The sequence below is a fragment of the Macaca thibetana genome, chromosome 4 (assembly GCF_024542745.1).
Source record: "Macaca thibetana thibetana isolate TM-01 chromosome 4, ASM2454274v1, whole genome shotgun sequence".
NCBI lineage: Eukaryota > Metazoa > Chordata > Mammalia > Primates > Cercopithecidae > Macaca > Macaca thibetana.
Window position 1 is genome coordinate 25796173 of NC_065581.1, and position 27928 is coordinate 25824100.

At 35.5% G+C, this 27928-nt stretch overlaps 1 protein-coding gene across 7 annotated transcripts in view; it reads right to left on the minus strand.

The window, feature by feature from the left end:
- The window catches only part of SLC17A1 (solute carrier family 17 member 1), a 63250-nt gene that overhangs the window by 28437 nt on the left and 6885 nt on the right, over positions 1-27928 (minus strand). For all 7 annotated transcript variants that reach the window (XM_050788224.1, XM_050788227.1, XM_050788225.1 and 4 more), the window contains 9 exons: positions 23024-23257; positions 22853-22940; positions 22414-22500; positions 16463-16581; positions 16199-16360; positions 15003-15135; positions 14763-14910; positions 10482-10572; positions 3643-3779 (listed from right to left, as the gene is read on the minus strand). In XM_050788224.1, the coding sequence (XP_050644181.1) occupies positions 3645-3779; positions 10482-10572; positions 14763-14910; positions 15003-15135; positions 16199-16360; positions 16463-16581; positions 22414-22500; positions 22853-22940; positions 23024-23257 (1197 nt within the window). In that variant the 3' untranslated portion in view covers positions 3643-3644. The remainder of the gene's footprint in view (positions 1-3642; positions 3780-10481; positions 10573-14762; positions 14911-15002; positions 15136-16198; positions 16361-16462; positions 16582-22413; positions 22501-22852; positions 22941-23023; positions 23258-27928) is intronic.

Sequence of the window (27928 nt, forward strand, 5' to 3'; positions counted from 1 at the left end):
ATATCTAAAATGAGAATTTAAAACCTCCACTGCCAGCCTGATGGAAAGATGCCAAGGGCAACCAGATAAACAGAAAGGAGAATGGAGGAAATTCTACCCACATCATCTTTGGGGAATTACAGGCTTACGTAGAATTAGCCTGAACCAAAGAAAAATAATTAGAAACATTGAATGTGTTTGATATTTTGGAAGGAGAAAAAAAGCAGAAAAAGAATATAGCATGTAAATGGAAAAAATGAATACATTTTCAAAGAAGAGTTAGAGAGCATAAGCACAATCAAAATTTAGAATATTCTACAAATCTAAATTACTAGAGGCCGGCAAGGAGGCAGGAGGAGGAGAAGGACCAAAAAGATAAGGAGGATTTTTTCAAGGGAATAGAAAATAAGATGCTAGAAAATGAAGTATATTTGTAATGACAATAAACGCAGTTGGACTGAAGTCATCTATACAAAGGAGACGGCTCTCAAAGTGGGTGAAATAATTGAACCCAGCTATATACCTTCTGTAAGAAAAACATTAAATAAAATGACTCAGGAAGGTGGAATTTAAAGGCAATGCAAAAGTATTCCAGGGAATCTAAAATAAGCACACACCCACACCCACAATTTAAGGTTGTCATATCAATATCAGAAAGTAAATTAAAAGTAAAAATTATGAAATGGGAAGGATTCATAAATTTATAAAGTCAAAAGTAAATTTCAAATTAAGATATACTCATCAAAATCTTTTTGAAATTGTAACATCAGAATACAGTACTCAATAGTAACTGCCAAAGCAGACATAAAAAGAAAAATGGATAGAAGTAATAATGGAAAACTTTGGTATAACTTTCAAATTTAATAGGTCAAATATATAAAAAACAAATAAGATTTATGGATTCTGAATAAAGTAAAGTGATTGTTCTCATAGCTGTGCCACACTCTGTGCCTTGGAAATAGAGGATAAACCTTTGCTAATGTCTATGGGATATTTTCTAGTGCTGTTATATGCTTATTTGTAAGGACAATCTCAGACATTTCTACATTAAAATATTCAGATAAGCTTTTGTATTTTTAAATTACTGGTTATATTCCATTCACTTAAACAAAATGTATTAACTAAGGCTGCATTGACAAACATGCTTAATTCCATATCCAGATTTTTGCCATTTCTAAATCAACAATCTTGAGTTATGCTTGCATCTTGGTAAATTTTTGTGAGTACACTATTATGGAAATTTTTAGTACTTGCAATACTGGATCAATTTAATACTGACTAAATTTCATTTTTGAGTGACACTATCAATTTTCCTCCTTTAGCTGGGTGTAGTGTTGCATGCCTATAGTCCCAGCTACCAGGGAGGCTGAGGCACGAGGATTACTTGAACCCAGGGGATTGAGGCTACAGTAAATTATGATTGTGCCACTGTACTCCAGCCTGGGCAACACAGTGAGATCCTATTTTTTTAAAAAAAATTTCTTCAAACATCATTTGGATCATTTCTTCCAATAAATTTGTTAACTGGCTATTTTTGTTTAAGGTGAAAAATTTATTTATTAATATTAATATAATATTTATCAATAAATTTTCCAGGATACTTACTGAATTCATTATTGTTTATATAGTTTTCCAGTCAACCCACTTGGATTTTCTAAGTAGATAACCATATCAGCTGCTCATAATGATAATTTTACCTTCTTTACCAATATGTGTTTTCCTCATTTCCTTGTCTCTCAGCCCCTCTCTCTTAACTGAGAACCTCATTGCTTATTGCACAGATGAGATGCCAACCTACATACTAACTCATCACATACACAACACTGCGTTCTCTCTGCCACTGTGGATAAGCTCTAGGTTTCTGCCCAAGGCCAACCCAAGTTGTGGTGCTTGAATTACATCCTTTCCAGATGAGTCAAGTACTTTTTAATTCTGTCATTGTGCCTTATCTCCTATACTGTGGAACCTCATTACTGAATTATACCATCACCTTATATGCTATGGCATCTATCTTCTCGGAAACAAACAAAAAACAAACAAAACGCTCCTTGGTTCTCCATCCCTCTACAGCTACCACACCTCTTCTCTGATTTCCTTTATAGGAATGCCTATCCTGACGGTCTCAGTTTCCTCAGCCCATATTCTCTCTCTCTTGATCTCTCTTTTCATACTATAAAATAAAACACAGAGACACAGAAAATTGCACAAATATTTGGCTCAATGAATTATTATAGGATAAGTGTTTGTAATCACTAGCCTGGACATGAAAAATAGAATGTTGCCAGGATTCCTGAAGTTCTTCAAATGCTCCCTCCCTGCCCCTAAAAGTAACAACTTCTTTGACATTTATAATAATCTATTTGTCTGTATTTCTTTATAGACTTATCACTCACATGTATACTTTCATAGTGTTTCATTTTGCCAATATTTAAATATTTGTTTTGTCATTTAAGTTCTTTCTAATCTAGAGCATCCATTTCTACCCCCATTTTTGTTTTTTTCAGACGGAGTCTTGCTTTGTCGCCTAGGCTAAAGTGCAGTGATCTTGGCTCATTGCAACCTCTGCCTCCCAAGTGCAAGAGATTCTCCTGCCTCAGCCTCCTGAATAGCTGAGATTACAGGTGCCTGCCACCACGCCTGGCTAATTTTTGTATTTTTAGTAGAGACGGGGTTTCACCATCTTGGCCAGGCTGGTCTTGAACTCCTGACCTCATGATCCACCCGCCTCAGCCTCCCTATTTTTCTTTATATGTAATTTATTTATTAAAGAACCTGAGCCTTTTGACCTATAAAATCTCCTACAGTTTAGATTTGCTAATGATACACTCGGATTGTGTCGAACATATTCTCTATTTTCTGTACTTCTTCCAAAATGGTAGCTGTATCCAAGGTTTGATGAGATTCAGCTTGATTTTCTTAGCAACACATTAGTGGTGGTGTGTTCTTTCATCAGAAGGTGTACAATGTCTTCATGCCTGTCTTTTTGTGATACTAATGATCATTGAAATTCAACACCTGGATCTCTTAATTTATTGAGGGTTGCAAAATAAGGATATTCCACATCTATCAATTCTTATTTATGCATTAGCCAAAATTATTCTACAAAGAGACATTTCTCCTACCATTTATTTACCACTGATAGAGTTGACATAAGCAAAGCACAGTATCATACCTTGAACACACCTTAATGGACTGTTTGTCTCCATCATTCATTTGAAAATCATTTTAGTCAGGGTTACCTTTAAAGTTCCTCTTGCCTAATCCATTTGTAAATTATTAGACCTTATATAATTTAATGTCTTGATATTATAGCACTTGCCAAAGGTCCTTGCTCCCAATCTTTTTCACTTCGAGTCTCCATTTTACAACTGTTCTTCCTACTTCGTTGAAGGCCCTTCCCAGTCTTTTTTGCAAACTTCTCTTTTTCATCCTCATCTTTTGATGTTAAAGAGTCCCAGCCTCCCAAATTTATATCTCCAGCCTTAGCATCCCACAGAGTCCCACAGCCATTTCCATCAGGATGTCTAATATTCTCAGGCTTAACATGGTCTCCTCTTCTCTAAACCTGCCGCTTATTCCTCCCCATCTGAGGAGTCATCCTTAATTCCTCTCTCTCCTGAATTCCCAGTTTCAAAAATTGTCCTTAATCTGATCACTTCTCACCTTCAGAGACGTGTGTGTTGTCTTTCTTTAGCCCAGTCCTGAATTTCTGCTTTAGCAACTATAAGGTAGAAAATTAGGCCAGTCACATTAATGGCTGCCATCAGGATGAAGGTTTTAAACCAGGCGGATTCTGGATCCTAAGGAATTAAAATTCAAAGTAATTGTAAATTATTGCTCTTGTTTTTTTGTTTTGTAACATTTAAAATGTAATGTTAAAAATAACGTAGACTCAATCACTTAACAAATATGGAAAAACACACTTATACATAGCCAAAAAAGTAATCATTTTACTCTATAAAAATAATCAGTTTTATCTTTCTACTGTATACATGTTGTTTAAAATTCTATTTTCATCAGATATTAAGTTTACTAGTTTCTTATAGTTCAAAATTAACTGATTTTTTTCAATCTGATCTATTATTTCAAAGTTTTCTGCATCTTTTCAAGGTATCTTATGTAACCGACATATTATTGTATCATATAAGCCTATATAGATAAAGAATGTCTTCGTATTTTAATTGGCAAATTTAACATACTTTCATCTATCGTCACTATTATTTTGTTAAGATTTATTGCTCCCATATTATTTCGTATTTTCTATTGCAGTGCTTTATTTTTTTTAAGTTTTGGATTCATTTTGAAGAGAATGAGTTTTCTTCTACTGGTTTATGAAAGTTATCTGTATTACTCTTTAAACATTATTCTTCCGATGCATGCTCAAGTTGAAATAGCTATCTTGATAGGTAGATCAAAAGATATAGCTAGAGAGATTTAAGAATACATAGCTAAATGTATCTATTTATAGTAGATACATATTGAACTATATAAATTGAAAGAGACGTATACATTTTATCAACATTTATCTTTTTCATAATAGGGCTAATATTTGGCAGGCTCTCATTTCCTTTTGGTCCTATCTTCCTTCTCCATACCCATCCCTATGCAAACAAACAGTTTGTATTTTGGCATTTATTTTTTTCTCTTCTTTTCTTTCTTCTTCTTTTTTTTTTTTTTTTTTTTTTGAAACAGGGTCTCACTCTGTGTTGTAGCCTAGAGCTCAATGGCACAATCATGGTTCACTGCAGCCTCAAACTCCCAGACTCAGGTGATCTTCCCACCTCAGCCTCCTAGCTGGGACTACAGGCACGTGCCACCATGTGCAGTTAATGTTTTATTTTTTTTTTTTTTTTTTGTAGAGATGAGGTTTTGCCATGTTGTCCAGGCTGGTCTTGAACTCCTGGGCTCAAGCAATCCACCAACCTCGGCCTCCCAAAGTGTTGGGATTACAGGCATGACCCACTGTACCTGGCCCTGTTTTGGCATTTCTTAAAAACTTTTTATTATTGATTATTATGGATAGTCTTTCTTTTTTTTTTTTCTTTTCTTTTATCCTTAATTTTAAGATAACGAAAATATAATCAAGATAATTGATACTATTATTTTCCACTCATTTTCTGATTACATCTCCTGTTTTTTTTTTTTTTTTTTAATTCTCTAAATAGTTTATTTATTTCCCCTAAAGTGTGAGGCATTATATGGTCTTGTATCCTTAAAAATAGTTTTCTTATGCCATTGTCCTCTTGCATCCTGTGTTGCTGACAATTTTTGACTGTTGCCTCAATGGGACTATTTTATTTATTTAAATTAAATTAAATTTAATTTAATTTATTTGAGACAGAGTCTCACTCTGTAGCCCAGGCTGGAGTGCAGTGGCTCAATCTCAGCTCACTGCAACCTCTGCCTCCCAGGTTCAAGCAATTCTCCTGCCTCAGCCTCCCAGGTAGCTGGGATTACAGGCATGTGCCACCAGGTCTGGCTAATTTTTTGTATTTTTAGTAGAGATGGGGTTTCACCATGTTGTCCAGGCTGGTCTCAAACTCCTGACCTTAGGTGATCCACCCGCTTCAGCCTCCCAAAGTGCTGGGATTACAGGTGTGAGCCACCGCACCTGGCCTGTTCTCATCATTTTTGAAGAACTTTGGGACTATTTTAAACAATGCTGCTATGAGAGGATTGTGAGAAAAATAGGATGTTTGATTAAATTTGAATTTCAGATAAACAATGAGTAACTTGGTAGTACAAGTATGTCCCATGCGTTTTGGTAATGAAGCAAAGTCCTGTATTATTTCTTGTTTATCTGAAAGTCAGATCTAACTGGGCAGTCTTCATCTTCTTGGGTTTTTTCTTTTTTTTTCAAAATCTGGTAACCTCATAGTATAAACTTTTTTTTTTGTATATGTTCCTCAATGTGTATAGATTCATTTATCTTGGAGTGAAATTACTGAATCATAAAGATTGCATAACCTAAGCTTTACTAGGTAATATCTGTGCTCAGAAGTGTTGTACTAATTTACAATTCCAGCATTTGTTATTAATTTTGCTTTTCAGCACATCATTACTTACCCTTGGTATTATAGACCACCAATCTAGTGGGCGTGTAGTGTGAGCAAGTTGTGGTTTTCAATTTGTCTTTTACTATATTTATTAGCTATTTGGATTTCACCTTGTAAAGTGCCTACTTACATCTTTTTTTTTTTCTTCTCATTTTCTTATTGATTTGTAGTAACTATGTATTTTTATTAAAAGCCCTTGGTTAGTTGTATGTGTTGCAAATATCTTTTCAAACTTGATGGTTACTTATTCTATTGTTGGTATATTTTGAGGAACAGAAGTTCTTAATTTTAATGCAGTCAAATTTATTGTCTTGTTCTTTATGTTAGTACTTTTAGTGCCCTTTTTAAGAAATAATTCTATCAGATCATGAAAATATTCCTCTGAATTATATTCTAGAAAGTTTATATTTTGCCTACAATTTTGAGATGTGCAATACACCTCTACTTCATATTTTTGTATGTTGAGATAAGTTAAATTTTATTTTTCTTCATAATGATATTCTTTAAGCCCAGTACCATTTTATAAGCCCTTTCTTTATGACAAAGGTGGCACTGTTCTGTCATAAATTAAATGTCCATATATGTGGGATCTTTCTACACTCTTTCTTCAGTTCTATTGGTCTACTTGTGCCAATACCATAAGGTATTTATTTTCATAGCTTTGTAATGTATCTTAATATTAGGTAGAACAAATATTCCAGTTTGTCTTCTTCAAGACTCTCTTAGTTATTCTTGGCCCTTTGTGAACACATGTCAATTATGTAAAAGTCTTTTCAGTGTCCACAAAGTAACTTAGGGTTTTGATTGGGATTTCATTGAATCTACAGCTCATTCAGGGGAATGAGAAGATATTTTATAATTTTGAGTCTTTTAGTATATAAAAATGGCATCTCCCTCCATTTGCTTAGTTTTTAAAAAATTTCTTTCAAGTCTCTCTCTTATGGGTTTCTTTGTGGAGATCATATGAGTAATTCATTAAATTTATTCTTAGATATACGATTTTTATTATGGTGTTGAAAATAGTATCCTTTTTAAAATTTTTATTTTCACACTCTTTATTCAGGTATTTAGAAAACAATGTATATTTATAGATTTACTCTACAAATTCCAAAACCTACTTATTAATTCTAATAACTTATAAGTAGTGTTAGTCTTCTGATTTTTTTTTTGAATGCTACCTATAAAAATGTTAATGATATTTCTTCTTTTTTTCATATTTCTGTGTCTTATTTCATTCATTAGGACATAGTAAAAAGTTTAGTATTAATAAATAGTGACAGCAGGCATTTTTTTATACTCCAATCTGAGAGAGAAATGTTCCATGTTGTGTGTGTGTGTATGTGTATATATGTGTGTGTATATATATATGTGTGTTTTTGTGTGTATACATATTTATACACACAAAATTCTCACAGCAAATATACATATATATGTATGTATATATACATACACATAGAAATAGGTGTATACATATTTCTCAGTGAATTGAATCATATATCTTTATGAAGTGATTGTCGTCATTTCTAGTAATACTTTTTGCCTTAAGGTGTCCTCTGAGATCAACATAGCCTCAGCAGGTTTTTAGCTAAAAATTGCGTAGAATGTTTTCTCTGTTAATTTCAACTTTTCTGTTGCTTTTTATTTTATTATATATTTGTATGAAAGCAGCACAGAGTTAAGCTTCATTTCTTAATCCAATATGGCCGCCTTTTGCTTTTAGTTAGAGCTTTTAGCTTATTTAAAGTAGCTGCTGGCACATCTAGTTTACCAAATTATTTTGATTGTTTTATATTTGCACCTCTTGTTCTATGTTGCTTTTTCTCTCCTTTTTTTGCCTTCTTTTAGATAAGGTATTTTTATTATTTCATTTTTGTCTTTATTACTTTGAAATTGATGTACTTTTTCTGTTTTTTTAATTATTAGATTAGAAATTACAACATGTTTTCTTCATGTATCAAACTCTTAGTACTTTTATCCTCTGGCAAGACAGCATGAACTCTTTCAAACACTTTGCTCCATTTATCTTCTCTTGACTTATTTACTCTTATTATTGTTTATTTTATACTTTGTATATAGTGTTTTTTAAACTCCACAGGGCATTACTTTTGTTTACCCAATAAAACAAATAGGTGAATAAGTGGATTTGTCCGCTTATTTACCACTTTTGCTGATCTTCATTTTTTTCCTGCATCTCTAATTTTCTTTCTTTAAACCTAAAAACACTTTTAAACGTCCATTAGTGAATTGAATTCCCTGTTTTTGTTGGCTTGAAACATGTTGTCTTTCTTTTGGCAAATATTTTCACTGTTTACAAATTTAAGTTGGTAGTTATTTTCACTAAGCAGACTGAAGATATAATTTTATTGTGTTCTGTCTTCCTTTCTTGAGTTTGAGAAGTCAGAGACCAGTCTATCTGTTGCTCATTTGGAGGCAATCTTTCTGATTCCTCTGATTGCTTATATGACATTCTTTTTGTCTTTGCTTTTCTGCAATTTCTGGTTTCTTTTTCATCCTACTTGTGATTACTAGGCTTCTTAAAGGTGTGAATTTCTGTATTTCTGGAAAACTAGAAAACAATCATTTTCTCTTCATACATAGCCTCTGCCCTGTTTTCTCTCTTCATCTTCTGGGACTCCAGTTAGTCATATGTTGGGTTTTCTGACTGGATTACCCCATCTCATGCCATATATTCTGTATTTTTACCATTTTTTCTTCCTGGCATTCATTCTGGATAGATCCTGACAGGTCAAGAATAGAGTAGGTTATAGTATAGTAACCAATACCCTCAAGTCTTAGTGGCTTTCAATGACAGAAATTTGGTTTTTTGTTTACACAAAAGGTACATAATGGGTTGGCTAGGAGTTATGCTCCATATAACCTGGATTTCTGGATCCTGGTTAGTAGCCTTGCAGTCATCCTTCTGAATAATACTAGTTGTTGCATCAAAGGGAAAGAATGGCCTCTTGGTTTCTAATGCTTCTTCTCAGAATTCACATGTATCACTTCCTCTCATATTTCATTGGCCAAAATAACTTACAGGAATACATCTAACTTCAAAGAAGTGGGGAAATGCCCAAGAAGAGAACCAGAAAAGTTATTGCAGCTGCAATAATTGACTTCCCAGGCTTGCCTTCTGGTCACCAAATATTTGATTCACTCAAATTTCAAATGCTTAGAAGAGTATTCAGTTTTTCTCTCCTTTTAAAGCTGAGGCACTGTCTAAGTTAACTTACTAGGCAGAGACAACTTTGAACAGTTCTGGAGTCATATTTCCTTCCACATCTTGGATGTTTGCAGAGAAATTAGCTCCACTAACAACTTTTGGAAGTCAGCTCTGCACACCTGAGTGAACTAAATGGAAGAATAAAGGCACTATGCTCAGAGGGAGGAAACAGACCATGGCCACCTGGTGCTCCCCGTTTCTAATGAGGCCACTTCTCTGACCAGGGAGCTTCTACGGTTCTAGTGGTGTTTTCTTCTTTTCTAATACCATAAATAGAGACATTGTGGTGGTGGAAGATTCCTCTTTATGGGAAATGTGGCCATAGTGGATGCAGACCATCTCTCCCTGTCCCAACTTTGGGATAAGGAGCATTTGGAGGAATTATCTACACACTACCATTCCTTTTGTTGAAAGCATTCCTCCAAATAAAGTTTATATGTGATCCACATGGTGCTAGTGGTAGGAAGGTGTAGTCCTTTGTGAGTACAGATTTATGCCAGCATTTCCATTCTGACTCTTCTTATTTGAGTGGCTTTAGGATATTATCTCTTATCTTCTGCTTGTTCATTATAACTGAAGACATAGATTACCCAGGATAGGCAAAGACCCAAGGCAGCCAGTGGCTTCAGTGGTCATTTACCTCTCTGGAGTCAAACTATTCTTTCATTTTTAATCTCTGAAGTGTTCTTTTGCTTTACGTTTTTTGCAGATGAGTCATGCATTTAAAATAACTGTTACAATTTGATAGGGCATTTTAAGTGTCCTTAACAGGAAAATTTCAGCTAACTTTGTCCGTGACACTTGCAAAAACAGAAGTCTGCCTTCATAGTCAAACTTTGGTCAATCTTTAACTGTATTTACTTGTGATTTTTCATTCTTTCTTTGAGAAAAGTGTATCTTGTTACTTATATTACCACTCAGCCAGTCAAATACCTGTGCTGATCAATCCACATATTCATTATTAAAAATAACAGAAGTCCACTTCTGTAGCAATGGCCAATTACTAAAGAGTTCTCTACATATCTAATTGACAAATAATGAGATAGAAATTGTATTATTTGTAGATTTGGAGAGATGCCTGATTTGACCAAGTTTATTTTCATATGATGCAAAAACTCATAAGTCATCTCCTTCTGGCATCTTCTCTGCAATCTTTCCTGTGTATAATCTTTCTCTATACAATTAATATTGGAGAAGTTACTACATGTCTGTATGTTTCTTACCTGCCTAAGGATCAATCCAGTCAAAGTGGAAGCAATTAGTCCTCCTAGCATTCCGCTTAAGGTTGAACACGCTTTAATAAATCCAAAATATCTATACATGAAATAATAATACACAAATGTAAAGTAGTACAAATACTGCAGGAAATGCCAACCTAATCAGATGAAATTTAAGAGAGATGATTGCTCATTTTGCAAATTCCTACTTCTCAAATTCCATTAAGATGTTAGAAAAAGTATATGAATATAGGCAACTTTCCAGTGTCACCACAGAGTCAGAAAGGTTGGCATTAGCAGTAAAGGATACGATGATATTAATAAAATGGGATTATATTTAGAGTGAAACCCAGTAGAATTAGAAAATATGTAAGTTTCATTGAGAAATTCAGAAGGCGATATGTTTTGGTAATGGGAACTGGTTTGGGGTTAATAAAAAATTGAAGGGCTTTGTTCACCTGGTTTACTCTCATAGGCCCAGAGCTAGTGACCTCCAAAATTGTTTCCAGTACTCAGGCAAGGAAACCAGAAGCCTGGTTTACAAGCAACTATGATTGGCCAATCCTGGAAGCTCAAACCAATTCCAGCATGAAATGAGCTATAAAAGCAGTGAAACTGCAGCAAATGAATCCAGGTTACTGCGAATGGCATTATTTTGTTTGTTTTTATGGCTGAGTAGTATTCCATAATACATATATATAAAACCACATTTTCATTATCTACTTATTGTTTGATGGGGATTTAGGCTGGTTCCATATTTCTGCAGTTGCAAATTGTGCTGCTATAAACATGCATGTGCAAGTGTCTTTTTCATATAATGACTTATTTTCCTTTGGGTAGATACCCAGTAGTGGGATTGCTGGATCAAATGGTATTTCTACTTCTAGTTCTTTAGGGAATCTCCACACTGTCTTCCATAGTGGTTGTACTAGTTTACATTCCCACCAACAGTGTAAAGATGTTCCCTTTTCACCACACCCACGCCAACATCTATTATTATTTTGTTTTTTAATTATGGCCATTCTTGCAGGAGTAAGGTGGTATCACATTGTGGTTATGATATGCATTTCCCTGATAATTAGTGATGTGGAGCATTTTTTCATATGTTTGCCACCAAATGCCATATGTTTTCACTTATAAGTAGGAGCTAAGCTATGGGTATACAAAGGCATACAGAGTGATATAATGAACTGCGGAGACTCAGAGGGGGGAAAATGGGAGGAGGGGCAAGGGATAAAAAAACCACATATTGCGTACAATGTACACTATTCCTATGATGGATACAGTAAAATCTTAGACATCACCACTGTCAATTCATCCATGTAACCAAAAACCACTTGTATCCCAAAAGCCATTGAAATAAAAAGAATGTTTTTTTAAAAAATTCACAATTAACAAGGAACTCCAACTTAACAACAACAAAATATAAATAACCACATTAAAAAAGTGGAAAAAGGACATAAGTAGCCATTTTCAAAAGAAGACATACAAATGGACAATGAGCATATAAAAAAACTTTCAATATCACTAATCCTCAGAGTAGTGCAAACTAAAACCATGATGAGATAGCATCTGATGCCAGTCAGAATTATTATTATTCAAGTCAAAAAACAACAGATGTTGATGAGGATGCACAGAAAAAGCAATGCTTATACACTGTTAGTGGAAATGTAAATTAGTACAACCTCTATGGAAAACAGTATGGAGATTTCTCAAAGAACTGCAAATAGAGCTACCATTAGATCCTGCAATTCTGCTACTGGGTGTCTACTCAAAGGAAAAGATATTATTGTATCAAAAAGATATCTGCACTCATGTGTTTATTGCAATATTACTCACAATAGCAAAGATATCAACTTAAGTGTCCATCAACAGATGATTGGTTGAGGAAAATGTGACACATATGCACAATGGAATACTACTCTGCCATAAAAAAGAATGAAATAATGTCTTTTTCAGCAACATCGATGGAAATAGAGGCTCTTGTCTTAAGTAAAACAACTCAGAAACAGAAAACCAAACACTGCAAGTTCTCAGTTATAAAGTAAGAACTAAATAACTTATACACATTGACAGAGTGTAGAATAACAGATATTAGAGACTTGGAAGAGTGGGAGGAGGGTGAGGGTTAAAAAATTACTTAATATGTACGATGTACATTATTCAGGTAATGGTTACCCTAAAAACCCAGACTTCACCACTACATAATATACCCACTTAACAAAATTGTATTTGCACACCTTAAATTTATACAAAAACTAGTGACTTTTAAAAATGCTTTTGAGAGCTTGGATTTAAGAAAGAAAAAGATTTTTAAAAACTCTCCCTAGTTACAATGAACTATCCACACACACACACACACACACACACACACACACACACAATCAATGAAACAATCCCATATATAATAGTTACAAGAAAAAAATTCTTAAAATAAGTTTAACTGAATAGGTGAAAGACCACAATGAAAACTAAAACGTTAGTGGAAGATATTGAAGAAGACACAAACAAATGTAAAGATATCCTGTGTTTATGGATAGGAAGAATTAATGTTAAAATGTCTGTGCAATTCAAAGCAATCTAAAGATTCAATGCAATCCTTATCAAAATTCCAATGACATTTTTCGCAGAAATAGAAAAACAATCTTACAATTTCTATGGAAATACAAAAGGTCCTAAATAACCAAAGTAATCTTAAGCCAAAATAACAAAACTGGAGGCATCACACTATCTGACTTGAAAATATACTTCAAAGTTTTAATAATCAAAATGACATGATACTAGAATGAAAATAGATACATAGACCAATGGAGCAGAATAGAGAGTCCAGAAATAAATCCAACATTTAGGATGAATTGAATTTTGACAGAGGTGCCAAGAACACACCATGGAAGAAGGATGATCTCTTCAATAAATGCTGTTGGAACAACCGGGTATCCACATACAGAAGAATGGAATTAGACTCATCTCATGCCATATATAAAAATCAACTCAAAATGGATTAAAGACTTAAACATAAGACCTGAAACTGTAAAACTACTAGTAGAAGACACAGGGGACAAGCTCTATGACTTTGACCTGGGCAATGATTTTTTTGGTTAGGATCACAAAAGCACAAGTACTGAAAGCAAAGACAGACAAATGGGATTATATCAAACTAAACAGCTTCTGCACAGGAAAAGAAACAATCAACAGAGTGAAGAGACAACCTGAAGAATAGGAGAAAATATTTGCAGACTATACGTATAATAAGTGGTTAATATCCAAAGAATACTAGGAACTCAAACTCTATAACAAGAAAACAACCCAATTAAAAAATGGGCAAAGGACCTGAATAGTCATTTCTCAAAAAACAAAGATATACTATCAACAGGCGTATGAAAAGAATGCCCAACACCATTAATCATCAGGGAAATTCAAATTAAAACCACAATGAGATATCCCTCTACACCCATTTGAGTGTCTGTTATAAAAAATACAAAAGATAAGTGTTGGTGGGGATGTGGAAAAAAGGGGAAATTTGCATACCATTGGTGGGTATATAAATTAGTACAGCAGTTATGGAAAACAGTATGGATGTTCCTCAAAAAATTAAAAGTAGAACCACTATATGATCCAGCAATTTCACTCCTGAGTGTCTATCCAAAGGAAATGAAGTGAGAATGTCTAAAGAGATAACTGCACTACCATGTTCATTGCAGCATTATTCACAATAGCCAAGATATAGGATTAACCTAAGTGTCCATCAGCAGATGAACGGGATAACAAACATGTGATAACATACACAATGGGATACTATTCAGCCTAAAAATGAAGGATATCAAGTCATTTGTGACAACTTGAATGAACTTGGAGGACATTAATTTAAGTGAAATAAGTCAGACACAGAAAGGCAAACACTGCATGATCTTAGTTACATGTGGAATCTTACAAAATTGGACTCAGAAGTAGAGTAGAATAGTGATTACTAGGCACTGGGAGTGAGATGTTAGCCAAAAGATACCAAATTTTATTTATATATGAGGAATAAGCTTAAGAGATCTATTGCATAACAAAGTGACTATAGTATAAAACAACAGATTATATTCTTGAAAATTCCTAAGAGTAAATTTTGTGTTCCCACACACACACAAAAATGCTAAGTGTGTGAGGTAATGCATATGTTACTTTGCTCGATTTTAGCCATTCCACAAAGTATCCGTATTTTAAATCATCATGTTATACACAATAAATATGTACAACATTTATTTGTTAAAGGTTTAAAAAAAGTGTATAAACAAATCTTACCTGGGAGCGATATCCAAGCCATTTATAAGTACTCCACCCAAGCAAAAGCTGCCTGTTGCACTAACAAGTATTAGGAAAATGACAATGCCGTAGAAGCTGGAACTCAGGTGAGGCAGGCATACACCAAAGATTGCAGGAAGGAGAAATCCTGGGGAGTGATTCAGACAACATAGTTAGGTGCATCCTAAAGACAGGGGAGAAGTATCTCCCAAGTGCTTAAATGTTCTGGCTGTTGCTTACCTGCTGCTGTGAAGAGTTTCCGGACAGCAATTACGCTGAGAATATTCCTGGTCAGGAAGAAGTCTGATAACTGACCTACTAGGTTACCACAGATCCAAGCAAACAAATAGGGGAGGGAAGACAGAAACCCATTCTGAAGAGGAAACATTATTCTTGGAGTGAGTTTGATGGGTAAAGCAGTACTGACACACAGAGTAATCCCTATGCTAAAATTTATTATCTAAAATGAGTACTTTCATATAGGAAACCATCAATATACAATACCAGAATTACTGCTGGGATCACATTACCCAAAATAAAGAGAAAAATAGCTTTGAGGTCAGTAATATTTATCATAACCTGTCAAATCTCCCAATTTCAGTATCATGAAACATAAAAGCACTGAATAATAGAGAAGGAAGACTACATCGGGAATGGGAAATACTGACCCTGGGGAAAATGATAAGAGAGGATAAAGATGATAATTACGGACATGCGTATGGTGCTTACACTGGACCAGCTGCTACTAACCCTCGCAACAACTTCAGGGTTTCATGAAGTATAAAATTGAGTCAGAGAGAGTTTATAAGACCTTACTGTTATGCTGGGCCCTAGGCTGGTTTACTGGAAGTTCATTACAGAACGCGGCAAGTGGTAAGCCCAGACAGACTCCATTTCTAAAGGAGTCTTGTCTTGTCTGATTATTATGGTTTTGAATAATAGGAGTTTGCCCGTATCAGTGATTCTCCGAGCCAGATGAGCAATGGGTATGCCAGTCCTTCCAAAGCAAGACTTGAGTCTTGGCTTCATAGCCCAGACTCATTGCTTTACCTTGGAGAGGATTGGGAAAAGCTTGGCAGAGTGACAGGGCCTGGCTAAGTGACTTTCATAGGAGGCCCCCAGTCTCTGTAGGGAATGGTGGTGTTGAACCTTAAGTAATATACAAAGGGAGTCACACAGTAAATGGGAGATGGGAAATGTGTGGAAACACAGACGCATGTATGCTGCTGCTGGAGTGCCAGACACTTGTGTCTGCATCAGTGCCTTCTGTTTTGGGCAATGTTCATACAAAGAGCAGAAACAGTTAATTTCCAGGTGAGGAGCAGTAGTCAGACAGTGTGAGGAGTTGGCAAGAGCTGAGACTAGGGTCATTAGAGATAGAAAAATGTACACAGAGTCTTTCATGAAGTTAAAAACAGAACAAATAGTATACTTACCTCTTTTATATTAACACGAAGCGTGGAGTTGATAAACAGTGGCGTGTATAGTGTCATGATGATATGTGACCAGAAAAAAGTAAAACTACCAATGGAAATAGCCCAGACTGGAAGCGATTTAAGCATAGCCTTGATAGGCAGAGATTGTCTACTTGAACTGACCTGGAAAGAAATTCATTAATAATTAGCACATTAGAACGAACTGGAACATGTTTAGTTTGGAGTAGAATCTTAGAGATGCCAATATGGAGAACTGTGCTCTACCTGCTGGACCAGGGAGGATGTGATGTATTCCTTTTCACTGATGCTTATACATGGGTGGTCCTTGGGGTCATCATAAAACAGAATGAACCAGAGAAGACATAGAGCACAGCCACAAGCACCTATCAAAGCAGGATAAGTTAGAATTGGAAGTTTCTGTTTGTAGTGGATCTCTTTCCCAAATTCGCATTTTTCAATGTATTAGTCTGAGAACCTGGACCTCCTGTTTCTTTTTTGAAACTTTGCAACAAGTCTTACGTTTTTCATAGTCCTCCTTTTGTCCACAGGGACCTCTCCCTGCTAGAAATAGGGTAAGGCCTATGCCCTTTCCTGATCTCCTATCCTCTGCTCCCTCCACTCATGACATCTGGGCCTGCCTGCCCTCAAGCCCTCATCTTTTCAAATTCCTCATGTGTTCCATCATAAGAATATGGCACAGCTGAGCCTGCTCAGGGCTTGACAATTGCCCAGTTATTTTGTTTTTGTGTTTATAATGTTTAAGTTCAGGGATACATGTGCAGGTTAGTTATATGGGTAAACTTGTGTCATGGGGGTTTATTGTACAGATTATTTCATCACCCAGGCATTAAGCCTAGTATCCATTAGTTATTTTTCCTGATCCTCTCCCTCTTCCCACCCTCTACCCAGTGGTAGAGGTTGTTCCCCTCAGTGTGTGTTGTTCCCCTCTATGTGTTCACGTGTTCTCATCATTTAGCTCCCACTTATAAATGAGAACATGCGGTATTTAGTTTTCTATTACTGTGTTAGTTTGCTAAGGAGAATGGCCCCCCAGCTCCATCCATTTCCCTGCAAAGGACGTGATCTCATTCTTTTTATGGCTGCATAGTATTCAATGGTATATATGTACCACATTTTGTTTATCCAGTCTATCATTAATGGGCATTTAGGTTGACTCCATGTCTGCTATTATGACCCAGTTTTGACAGCTTAGCCTCAGCCATGTTCCTGAGATATAGCCCAGACTTCAGGGATTGTTGGAGTTCTGTAAGAGTTTGACAAGTTATTTATATGAATTTTTATATGAATAACTTGACTGTGAGGAATTCTCTGTTGGGACAGGAAGTATATAGTGCTCACCAGTCAATCTTCCAGAAGACTTGCATTCATTTAACAAATATTAAGTGCCGATTATTTACCATGCACCTATTTTAAGTACTGGGGATACAGCAATGAATAAAACAGACAAAAATCCCTGCCTTTATGGAGTTGACTTTGTGGTGGATAAAAAAGAAAAGAAATTATTTTATTCAATCATCTCCCCGAAAATTCATATAATACTGTTTATTATCTCTTTTTCAAAATGAGCAAACTGAGACTTGGAAAGATGAAATTATTTGTGGGACATAAATGTTAGTGAGTGGTAGTTTACCTGGAAGCATGAATTATATTGTTCAGGGAGAAACTACACCCCTAGATGGGGAGGCTGGGGTGCTGGAAATAAAAATACTATAATAGAAATAAAGAATGCCTTTGATACATCAGTAGACTAGACATGACCAAGAAAAAATCAGTGAGCTTGATAAAATGGCTACAGAAATTTCTAAAACTGAATTGCAAAGACAGAAAAAAGAACTAAAAAGACAGAATGGTCTGGGTGTGGTGGCTCATGCCTGTAATCCCAAGACTTTGGAAGGCCTAGGCGGGCAGATCACCTGAGGTCAGGAGATCATGACCAGCCTGGTCAACATGGTGAAACCCTGTTGCTTCTAAAAATACAAAAGAATTAGCTGGGCGTAGTGATGTGCCCCTGTAATCCCAGCTACTCAGGGGGTTGAGGCAGGAGAATCACTTAAATCCAGGAGGTTGAGGTTGCGCTGAGCTGAGATAGTGCCATTGCACTCCAGGCTGGGTGACAAAAGCAAGACTCAATCTCACACACACACACACAAAAAATGGAATATCTAAGAATTGTAGGACAATTATAAAAGCTGTAATATACATGTAACAAAAAAATACCACAAGGTGTAATATACATGTAAAGAAACATACCGGAAGAAAGAAAGAAATAGAGAAAGAGAGAAAGAGAAAAAAAGGAAGGAAGGGAAAGAAAGGAAGAAAGAAAGAAAAAGCAAGGAAGGGAGGGAGGGAGGGAGGAAGGAAGGAAGGGAAGAAGGGAGGGAGGGAAGAAGGGAGGGAGGGGAAAGAAAAAAATTAGAAAAAATATTTAAAGCAATAATTACTGAGAATTTCTTAAAATTAATAATAAACTTCAAACCACAGATATAAGAAGCCCAGAGAATGCCAAGAAGAATAAATAAATAAATAAAAAAGTTATAACCTGACATGTTGTAACCAAATACCCCCAGTTTTTTAAGAAAAAGGGAATGAATTACTATTTTTAAAAAAATTTTCTCTTTTTTTCCCCTTTCCCCTTTTCCTCTTGCTTCTCATTTCCAACTTAGCCCTTCAGAAATGCAAATACAACATTTCACCTCCTCCCCTCACCAGACATTCCCTATAGGAAAAATTCTCCTAACTATGTGCTTCAAGTTATAGCTCTCCTCCAGAGCTGACAGTCAATCTGCAGACCAAATTGCCAGGGAACTTTCATCTCTAGGGCGTGGCCTCAGAACTTCCACTCTCCAGGAGTGGCCTTGGAACTTTCTTCCACCAGGAGAGCATATGGAAAACATGCCCTTTTTGGCCACTTTTTCAACCTACTTCTGTCCATGAAAGTGCCACCTCAACTGTGCAATAGATAACTGCCTGGTAGCAAGGGGACCCCTGCCCTTGCTCATTTCCTCTCCTACCTTATGAAAATGCTCACCTTTTTTTTTTTTTTTTTTTTTTTTTTTTTGCCACTTCAGCTCCAAAGGTGAAATGGCACATTTAAAAGCAAGAAATTGTGTGTCCCTTCCCCAAGTTAGCTTTGGAATAAATCCACTTTTCTTGTACCAGACCCCACTCTTGTTAATTGGACTGTACATGTGGTAAGCAACTAACTTGATTTTCAGTTACAATATAATATTCAACTTCAATAAATCAAAGACAATTTTGAAAGAAGCCAAAGGGAAAAAAATGACCTGAAGAGTCATGTTTAAATTTAGAATTCTGAACACAAATCTCTGGCGACTAATCTGAAGCTTGACCCATTCCTACCCAGATCCATTCCCACCTTCCTAGGTACTTTGAATGGATATATGTGGAAACCCTTGCCTTCCCCAGTGGTGTACCATTCATATATTGTGCAAATAGTGCCTCCTACCTCCCTTGGTCACTCCCCAATTCAATGGCTATTGGGAAGAACCCTGCTGGTCTTTTCCAATATAACCAATAGCCTTAGTTCTATTTAAGCAACACATTCCAGGTATAATGATTAGAAGCAGAGTCATGAGCTCTACAGAGCCTACTGTCTTGGCACCTGCCCTATGAAGAGAGCCTAGCTAGAGAGGGGCTAGAATGGGCTCTCCACAGTGTGGAATCCAGGGCAAAGGCCCTCTGGCCTGGCCTCAGGGCAGCTGTGACAGAAGCCATAAGTGATCTTGGCAACAGCTGTGTCTGATGGCACAGACACTAGTCAGATGTGAGTTAAGGAGAGTGTGAGATGCTAGGAAATGTAGGCAATGGGTACAGACAGATTATGCAATGATTTCAATGGTCAAAGGGAAGTTACTTGAGATAGAGGACAGGGAAAGGGAATCATTTTAGAGATTTGAGAAGAGTTAAGAAGTTTGAAATAGTCTTTAGGAGACAAATATAGCAGGATAGACAGGCAATTTTTTTTTTTTTTTTTTTTTTTTGAGACAAGAGTTTCACTCTTGTTGCCCAGGCTGGAGTGCAATGGCATGATCTCGGCTCACTGCAACCTCCGCCCCCTGGATTCAAGTGATTCTCCTGCCTCAGCCTCCCCTGTAGATGAGATTACAGGCGGCCACCACCACACCCAGCTAATTTTTTCTATTTTTAGTAGAGACGGGGTTTCACCATGTTGGCCAGACTGGTCTCAAACTCCTGACCGTAGGTGATCCACCCACCTCAGCATCCCAAAGTGCTGGGATTACAGGCATGATCCACTGCACCCAACTGGCCAGGCCATTTTAAGTGCAAATGTAAGTCTGTGACTCAATTTACTCTATTTGGTAATCTCCAGCAATTATCAGCTGCTTAAATACAGTTATTGTCTTATTCTTTAAAACAGTATCTATTCAGATTTGTTCAACTTTATTGGCAAGAATATTCAAATGGAATTTTAAAACAATCTTGGTTTTAGTTTTCCCTCTGCAACTAATGAACACGTCATTTGACATATGTGGACATCATGTAATTTCCAGTAAAAGGGTTGTGGGAGGCAGACACCTAAATTCCTAAACAGCTGTCATCTAATCTCTTTTCCTCAATTCTTAGTGATGAGGTAGAAACATGTGAGGGACTTCACAGTAAAGCTATTATCATAGTACAATGTGTAGTTGTGTAACAGCTTCGTTTGAGTTTCATGAAGCCACCCATGATAACTGTAAGTGGCATACATTGCTGTACATGATCTTATCACAGAAATACAACATAAATATTAGATGTAATTCAACCCTTGATCAGCAATGTTGGGCAGCATTTGTTATTCCAAAGTTTTCCTTATATGGAGCTGAAACCTCTCCCCTGCTCCCCCGCTTCCCTATAATTTCTGCATATTTGGGTTAGTTTTGTAATTCAAAACAGATCTGCATTTTATTTATATGAAAGTCCTACAAGGTATGTTTTCTCAAGTTTTCTCTTCCTCAGGCTAGACATTCTCAGTTTTTTCAGCCCCTTTCCTGATAAGGGGCTGATGTTCCATCACTATACTGACCGTTGTCTACTACTGAAGACTAACACAGTCATTAACAGCAATGGAATTTTGAGGATAGAAATTGTGTTTTCAGATTAGGCCTCTGCCATCTGCTCACTGTATGTATTGGATATCTTCTGTTTGTCTCCCTAGATGTACTCCTCATCCTTCTTCACCTTGCTTTGGCTACAGATGGCTGATTTGAATGAACATCAGTAGGCCCCCATGTCCTCTGCTTCTACCTAGATTTGGCCAACAGAAATTCCAGGCAGAGATGAGAGGGAGAGAATTGAGTGAAATCAAGGTGCTTTTTCAAACCCTGGTTACCTCTGTCCTGTGATTGTCTCAATCTATGTGTCCTTTTATGAAAAATCAGGAGGCATCCTGCTCTATAGAGCTCTCCTAATGGATTCTGATAACTACTTCCTTGCTTGATGCCTTTGGACCTGGGGATGCTAGATGTTACAAGCTCCTGTATCACTAGCCCCAGGTAACTGGACTATTCCTGGGATTCCACCACATCTCATACTTACCTTTTTAAGTGATCATTTTGTAAATAAATTCTTCTAATTTTGCCTTAAGTATATGACTTTGATCAAGTTACCTAAGCCTTTTGAAATTTCCTCACATATCAAATGGGCATAATAGAACCTATCCACATTTTCTTATTCACAAACCTGAAATCAAGATCAGAGAGCCAAAAGTGATTTTATCACTTATTTGTAAACCTTATTGCTTTATAGTTTTTGTGTGTTCTAGTTTGCACAGATTTCGTTTTTTACTGTAGAAATTAATGTGTTTGATTATGGGGTAGTGCTCCACATCATGCTTTGAATGTTAAGTATAAAAAGTAATATATTTCTGAAATCTGTAAACTTATTTATTCTGATCATCCTTTTCCTGGAGAGTTTCATATAAAAGCATATGCATCTATAGCACCTACATTATAGAATTACAAAAGTTATGGACAAAAATACATGTATAGTTTTAAGCATCATAATACCTTGCTTGTGGTAGGAACTTAATGAATGTTGACTTCTCTCTTTCACTCAGTGGAGTTCATGATTTTTAATTTTAACTTTATATGAATTATTACTTTATATTGGGTTTTAATGTTTAAATTTTTCTTAGATTCTGAATAATAACTAGGATTTTACAGAAGGAGACTCACCAAAAATATAGAAGACCATGGGCCAGCCCAGAGATTCACAGATAACTCCAGTCACAAGTAGGACAATAAAGGGTCCCAGCAAAAACCCTAATCAGTAGGTACAAAGAACATCCCTAATTAATGCAGGCATCTGAAAGTACAGATAATGTAGTCTCGCTGTAGCAATGAACAATTTCCTGTGAAACAAATTTGTGCATCATAACACAAATATCAGAAGAAAATAATAAAAATATTTTCTTTTCTCTCTTTTTCTCTGTTGAGATAAGGATGCCTCTTCTCCATTCTATACAATTCTCTCATCTTCACAGCAAGAATGCTGAAATAGATGATTTCCAAAGCCCTTGACCATTCAAAACACATGTTTCTTATGGCTCTAGGGAAGAACATAATACAATGAGATGAAAATAGGATTCAAATGTTCTAGTCTCTAACTCTTTACCTGATGTACTCATAGAAGTAAGTCGGCCTCGTTCCAGGGGAGGAGCCCATTTGACATATATTTCAAACTGGGCTGTTCCAACTATCCCCTGAAATGAGAAAGTTTTGACATTTAATCTCTAATACTTCCTGTGAATTTAAACTCTGTTTGGTTTTAGCATTATTTTAATACCTGGGCTGCTCCCTGAACTGCTCGACATACAATGACCCAAGCTACTCCAATTCCAGCTGCTGGTGGGATGAGTAGGCTTAACACAGAGCTGAGGCATAATGCAAAGCCAATCATTTTCTTTGTAGAGTATATTCCAGAGAAGTATCCAACAGGAACTTGGATGATGACGAAACCATAGAAGGTGGAACTCAAGATGATTCCCTGGATATCTGGGCTCCAGTTATACACAGGGTTCTAAAAGACAAGCGGGGACACGTCGAATCACTCTGCGTATCAGAAATTTACTGTGACATTTAGGGATTCAGGGAAACTGTTCTTCTGGCTCACCTCATGTAAAGTAGCTCCCTTCTTATTAGTATTCTTTATCACACGACCTTCTTTATTCCTTAATCACACCATTTTCTGTACATATTTACATTTTATCATTGGAGTAAAATCCCCACAGCCAAGGACACCATCTGTACCTCCCTCCAGTACCTCTCACAGCATAGACATTTAATGCTTGTTTCTTGAATGTTGCTAAACTGCATGTAAACTCCTCCTGCACAGCATACATACATTTAAATAATTTCCTGTACTTCATAGTATACTGCAGTTGTGAATTTCCTCTTGCCTGTTCACTTTCTCTAACTCCTCCATTAATTTAAGCTCATTCACAAAACCACTTTTCCCCACATACATATTGCTCCCAGAGAGAAAAGTCATGATAGAGAGAAGATAAAACCATGAAGAGTTATGTCTGAGCTGTAAAAACAACTGCATGGAACAGTGAAAACAAAAAGGCCATTTCTCTTCTTTCACTTGGTTCTGATGTGGCATATTTTTTCCAGAATGCATTTGTTGGTCCATTCCTAGGTTAGAGGGCCTTCTATAGTTTCTTTTTACATTATTAAAGAATGATAAAAGAAAATCTTAATATTCAATTTATTGTTGAGACTATGAAAAAGGAGGTTGCACATGTTTTTGGACCCACTGAACAGGAAGAAATCTTAATGGTAGTAGGGGAGGACAGGATAAAGTTTATTTGGAAGTGTCTAAGATAGTGGCATTTTCTAAACTTTCTCTGTTAGTTGCATAATTAAGAGAAACATATTAAGCAACAAAGAGTTTCCTGAATAAACGGTGAATGTGCTGGGTGTTATTTTTGGTTCAATATTAAATAAAATAGGTAGGAACCCATATGTTTGTTGTCATCACTATTATCTTATCCCTCCATTCCTCTTTTTTTCTCTCCTTTTCAAGTCCCTGTCACCCTATAGCTGTGGCCTCTAGAGTGTATATTTCTCTTGGATGGAAAAGGACTTCCATGGAGAAATCTGGTAGGAGTGACTCTCTGAGAATACCAAATAATAACGAGTGAGACACATCTGTATAGTAGCCTGGGTGCCAGGGAAGTTCCAGATCTTTTCCACTGAGGGGAAGAAAGCTATACAGAAGATGAAGCAGAGTGCTCACTCAGGTTTTGTTTTGTTTTTCTTGTTTTTAATCACAGGAAGCACCAAGGAAGTCAATACTCACCCTTACCCATATCAGGTGGGCCAGCAGGCATTTGTTCAACTCTCCCTGTGCATGTGAACAGATCACTTAAAATCTTGGATAGTTTTTCTTATGGCTTAAAGCCATCACTCTCCACAGCAGAATGTAGAAAATAAAAAAAGTTCACCAGAATTGGTTTAAATCCCTTGAGCTCAGACTGAAACTACTCACACCAGAAAGATAAATCCTCAGTTTATATTTTTCTAATCAATGCATTAACTAGTTGCCATTGAACAAAGTACTCCACATATAAATGTATAAATGACTCTATGTAAATCTTAGAAATAAATATATATACACATTTGTATGGGTCATATAAATGAATAAGAGATGTATAATACCTAAGTAAGGAAAATGTATCAAGGGTATCACTAGATAATTTATAAGAGAACAAAATGGAAATGAACAATAACCATAGGTCACAGAAATATACAAATGTGTAATACCATTAGTAATAAAAGAATATATACTTTAAAGTTATGGTAGAATTTCTGTCAGGTTGGTACACTTTAAAAAGAATAATGACACAGTCTCCTTGACTTTGATGGAAGAGGGAAGACTGACTACAGAATATTCCTCATCTACCTTCTTTTTCATCTTCTTTTCTATAATCAGTGTTTCTTACTGTGGTAAAATATCTGTGTGTGTCTGTTCTTCCTTGTTTTTCTTGTTATTTCATCTTTTTTTCTAAAATGTTCTTTCTGACTTTTCCATAATCCTTTCCTGTCAATTTCCTTTTTTCATTCATCTGCTCTTCAAGCATAGCCTCTTGTGGTCTGGCCATGTCTACTTTGAGTTCTTGTTTTACTAATTTTTAGGTTATTTTGTAATGTTAGACTACAACTTAGATCTGCTTTGTGGAATAATTTTCTGGTGTGTTTTTCTATTTAGAATAATTATATATTCTATTTCTTCATTTTTAAATGTAGTACCTTATGTAGCAGTAAACTGAATTGTGACAGGAGATTTCATGGGAGGGCAAAAGGTTTCATGGGGTGGCAGGCTGATGCATGTGCTAGAGAAATCTTTCAAGCTCCATAGCTCAAGAGCTCCTTCCTCTTTTAAAGCCATAGTGAAGTCTCCAAAATACAACTCCCATGAGTAGCCATTTCTCTAGAATATGAGGTTCTCAGTATTTAAACCAAAGCACTGGAATACCATAAATATTTAAGAATACAACTCAAAACAATTTTATATAAAATAGACTTTATATAAAATAGATTTTATATAAAATAGATAATTGACATAATAAACTGTATCTATATATATACTTGTGAAGCTATCACCACCTAGAAGTTTTATATTAAGAGAGTCCTGTCGTATGTACTCTTTTTTATTGTCTAGCTAATTTCACTTGGCATAATTATCTTAAGTTTTATCTATGTTGTTCTTTATGTCAGTAGTTCATTCTATTTATACTGCTAAGTAGTACTATATTTTATGGATGTGCCATAGTTTGTTCATTAATTCACCTACTAATGGACATTTAGGTTATTTCCAGTTTTTTGGCTATTGAAATAAAGCTAGACAAAAATGTTTATAGAACATTTATGTATAAGTCTCTGATTGGACATATGTTTTTATTTCTCTTCAGTAAATAACTAACAGTGGAATGACTGTCTCATATGGTAGGTGTATGCTTAATTTTTTTATGAAATGGCAAAATGTATTCCAAAGTGGTTGCACCACATTTCATTCCCATCAGGACTGTAGGAGAGTTCTAGTTCCTCCACATTCCTGCACACATTTTGTATTTGCAATCATTACAATTTTAACCATTTGAATCAGTGTGCAGTAATTTATCTTTGTAGTTGATGTTTGTCTCCAATGTCAAACGATATAGAGCATCTTTTCATGTGAGTATTTTTCCTCTGTGTATCCCCACTGGTGAGATAGCTGTTCACATCTTTTTCCCATTTTTTGTATTGGGTTGTGTTTTTTAATTGGGTGTTGATAGAAGTTCTTTATAAGATATGATTTGCAAACATGTGCCCCTGTCACTGGCTTGTTTTTTCATTATCTTAACAGTATTTTAAATTCTGATGAAGTCCAGTTTTATGTTTGTTCTTTTGCATATCTTAAAAAATCCGTTGTTCATATGTGTGTCAGTCTCTCTGTTATATTTCATTGATTTATTTTCTGTCTTTACACTAATTCTATGCTGTCTTTATTACTATAACTGTGTAAGTCTTAAAATTCCAGTACGTAGTGTTACACCTCCAACTACTAATTTTCAATGAACATTCAGAGGTAATTCAATGGAGAAAGAAAAGATTTCTCAACAAATTGGGCTGGAAAAAAATTGTATATCCACATGTAAAAAAAAAATCTTTAATGCAACATATACAAAAAGTAATTCAAAATAAATCACAGATTTAACTGTAAAATGAAAAATTATAAAACTTCTAAAACATAGAAAATTTTTTGACCTTGGGTTATGTGAAGATTTCTTATATGCAACAACAAAAGCACAACACACAAAAATGTTAAAAGAAATTCTTCAGGCAGAAGAAAAGTGATATAGCTAAAAAATGTGGATTTACATTTAAGAAGTAAGACCATTAGAAAAGAATAAATGAAAGTGGAAAATATTTTATTTTGAATTGATCTAAAAGATAACTTTTGTTGAAGGAATGTTTTGAGTGTTTATAACATATAGATACATAAAATGAATAACAGTAGTCACGGAGATGGGAGAGAGGAATTGGAAATATTCTGTTACAAGATGCCTTCATGATACGTGAAATAGTGTAGTGTTATTTGGGTGTAGATTTATATTGTTACAAATGTATATTATAAAACCTATGGAAGCTATTAAAACAGTTTTTTTTTCAAGTATAAATGATATATCAAGAGGGGAGATAAAATTCAATCATATAAAATGCTCAGTTAAACCCAGAGAAGGCAAAATGTGAACAAAAAAAAAATTAGCAAAGAACAGATTTAACGAATAGAAAACAGTTACCAAGTGTGTATTTTTCTATTCTTCCTTTGAGTTCTCAGTTTTTGCCTCCTATATTTTGCTGCTCTGTTGTTAGGGATCATTTGTTGTTAGGGATCATGTTTAGAATCATTTGTTTTTGGAGAATTCACTCTTTTTATCATTGGGTAATGCCCTCTTTATCTCTGGTTATCTTCATTGCTATAAACTCTGCTTTGTCTAAAATTAATATAGCTACTTCAGTTTTCTTTTTATTTGTGTTCTCATGGTTGCATAGTTTACATCTTTCTTCATCCCTTTACTTCTAACCTATCTGAGTCTTTATATTTTAACAGGATTTCTTGTAGATAGAATATTTGAGGATCTTTATTTGTTATCAATTCTAACAATTTCTGTCTTTTAACTGGTGTGTTTAGAACATTCACATT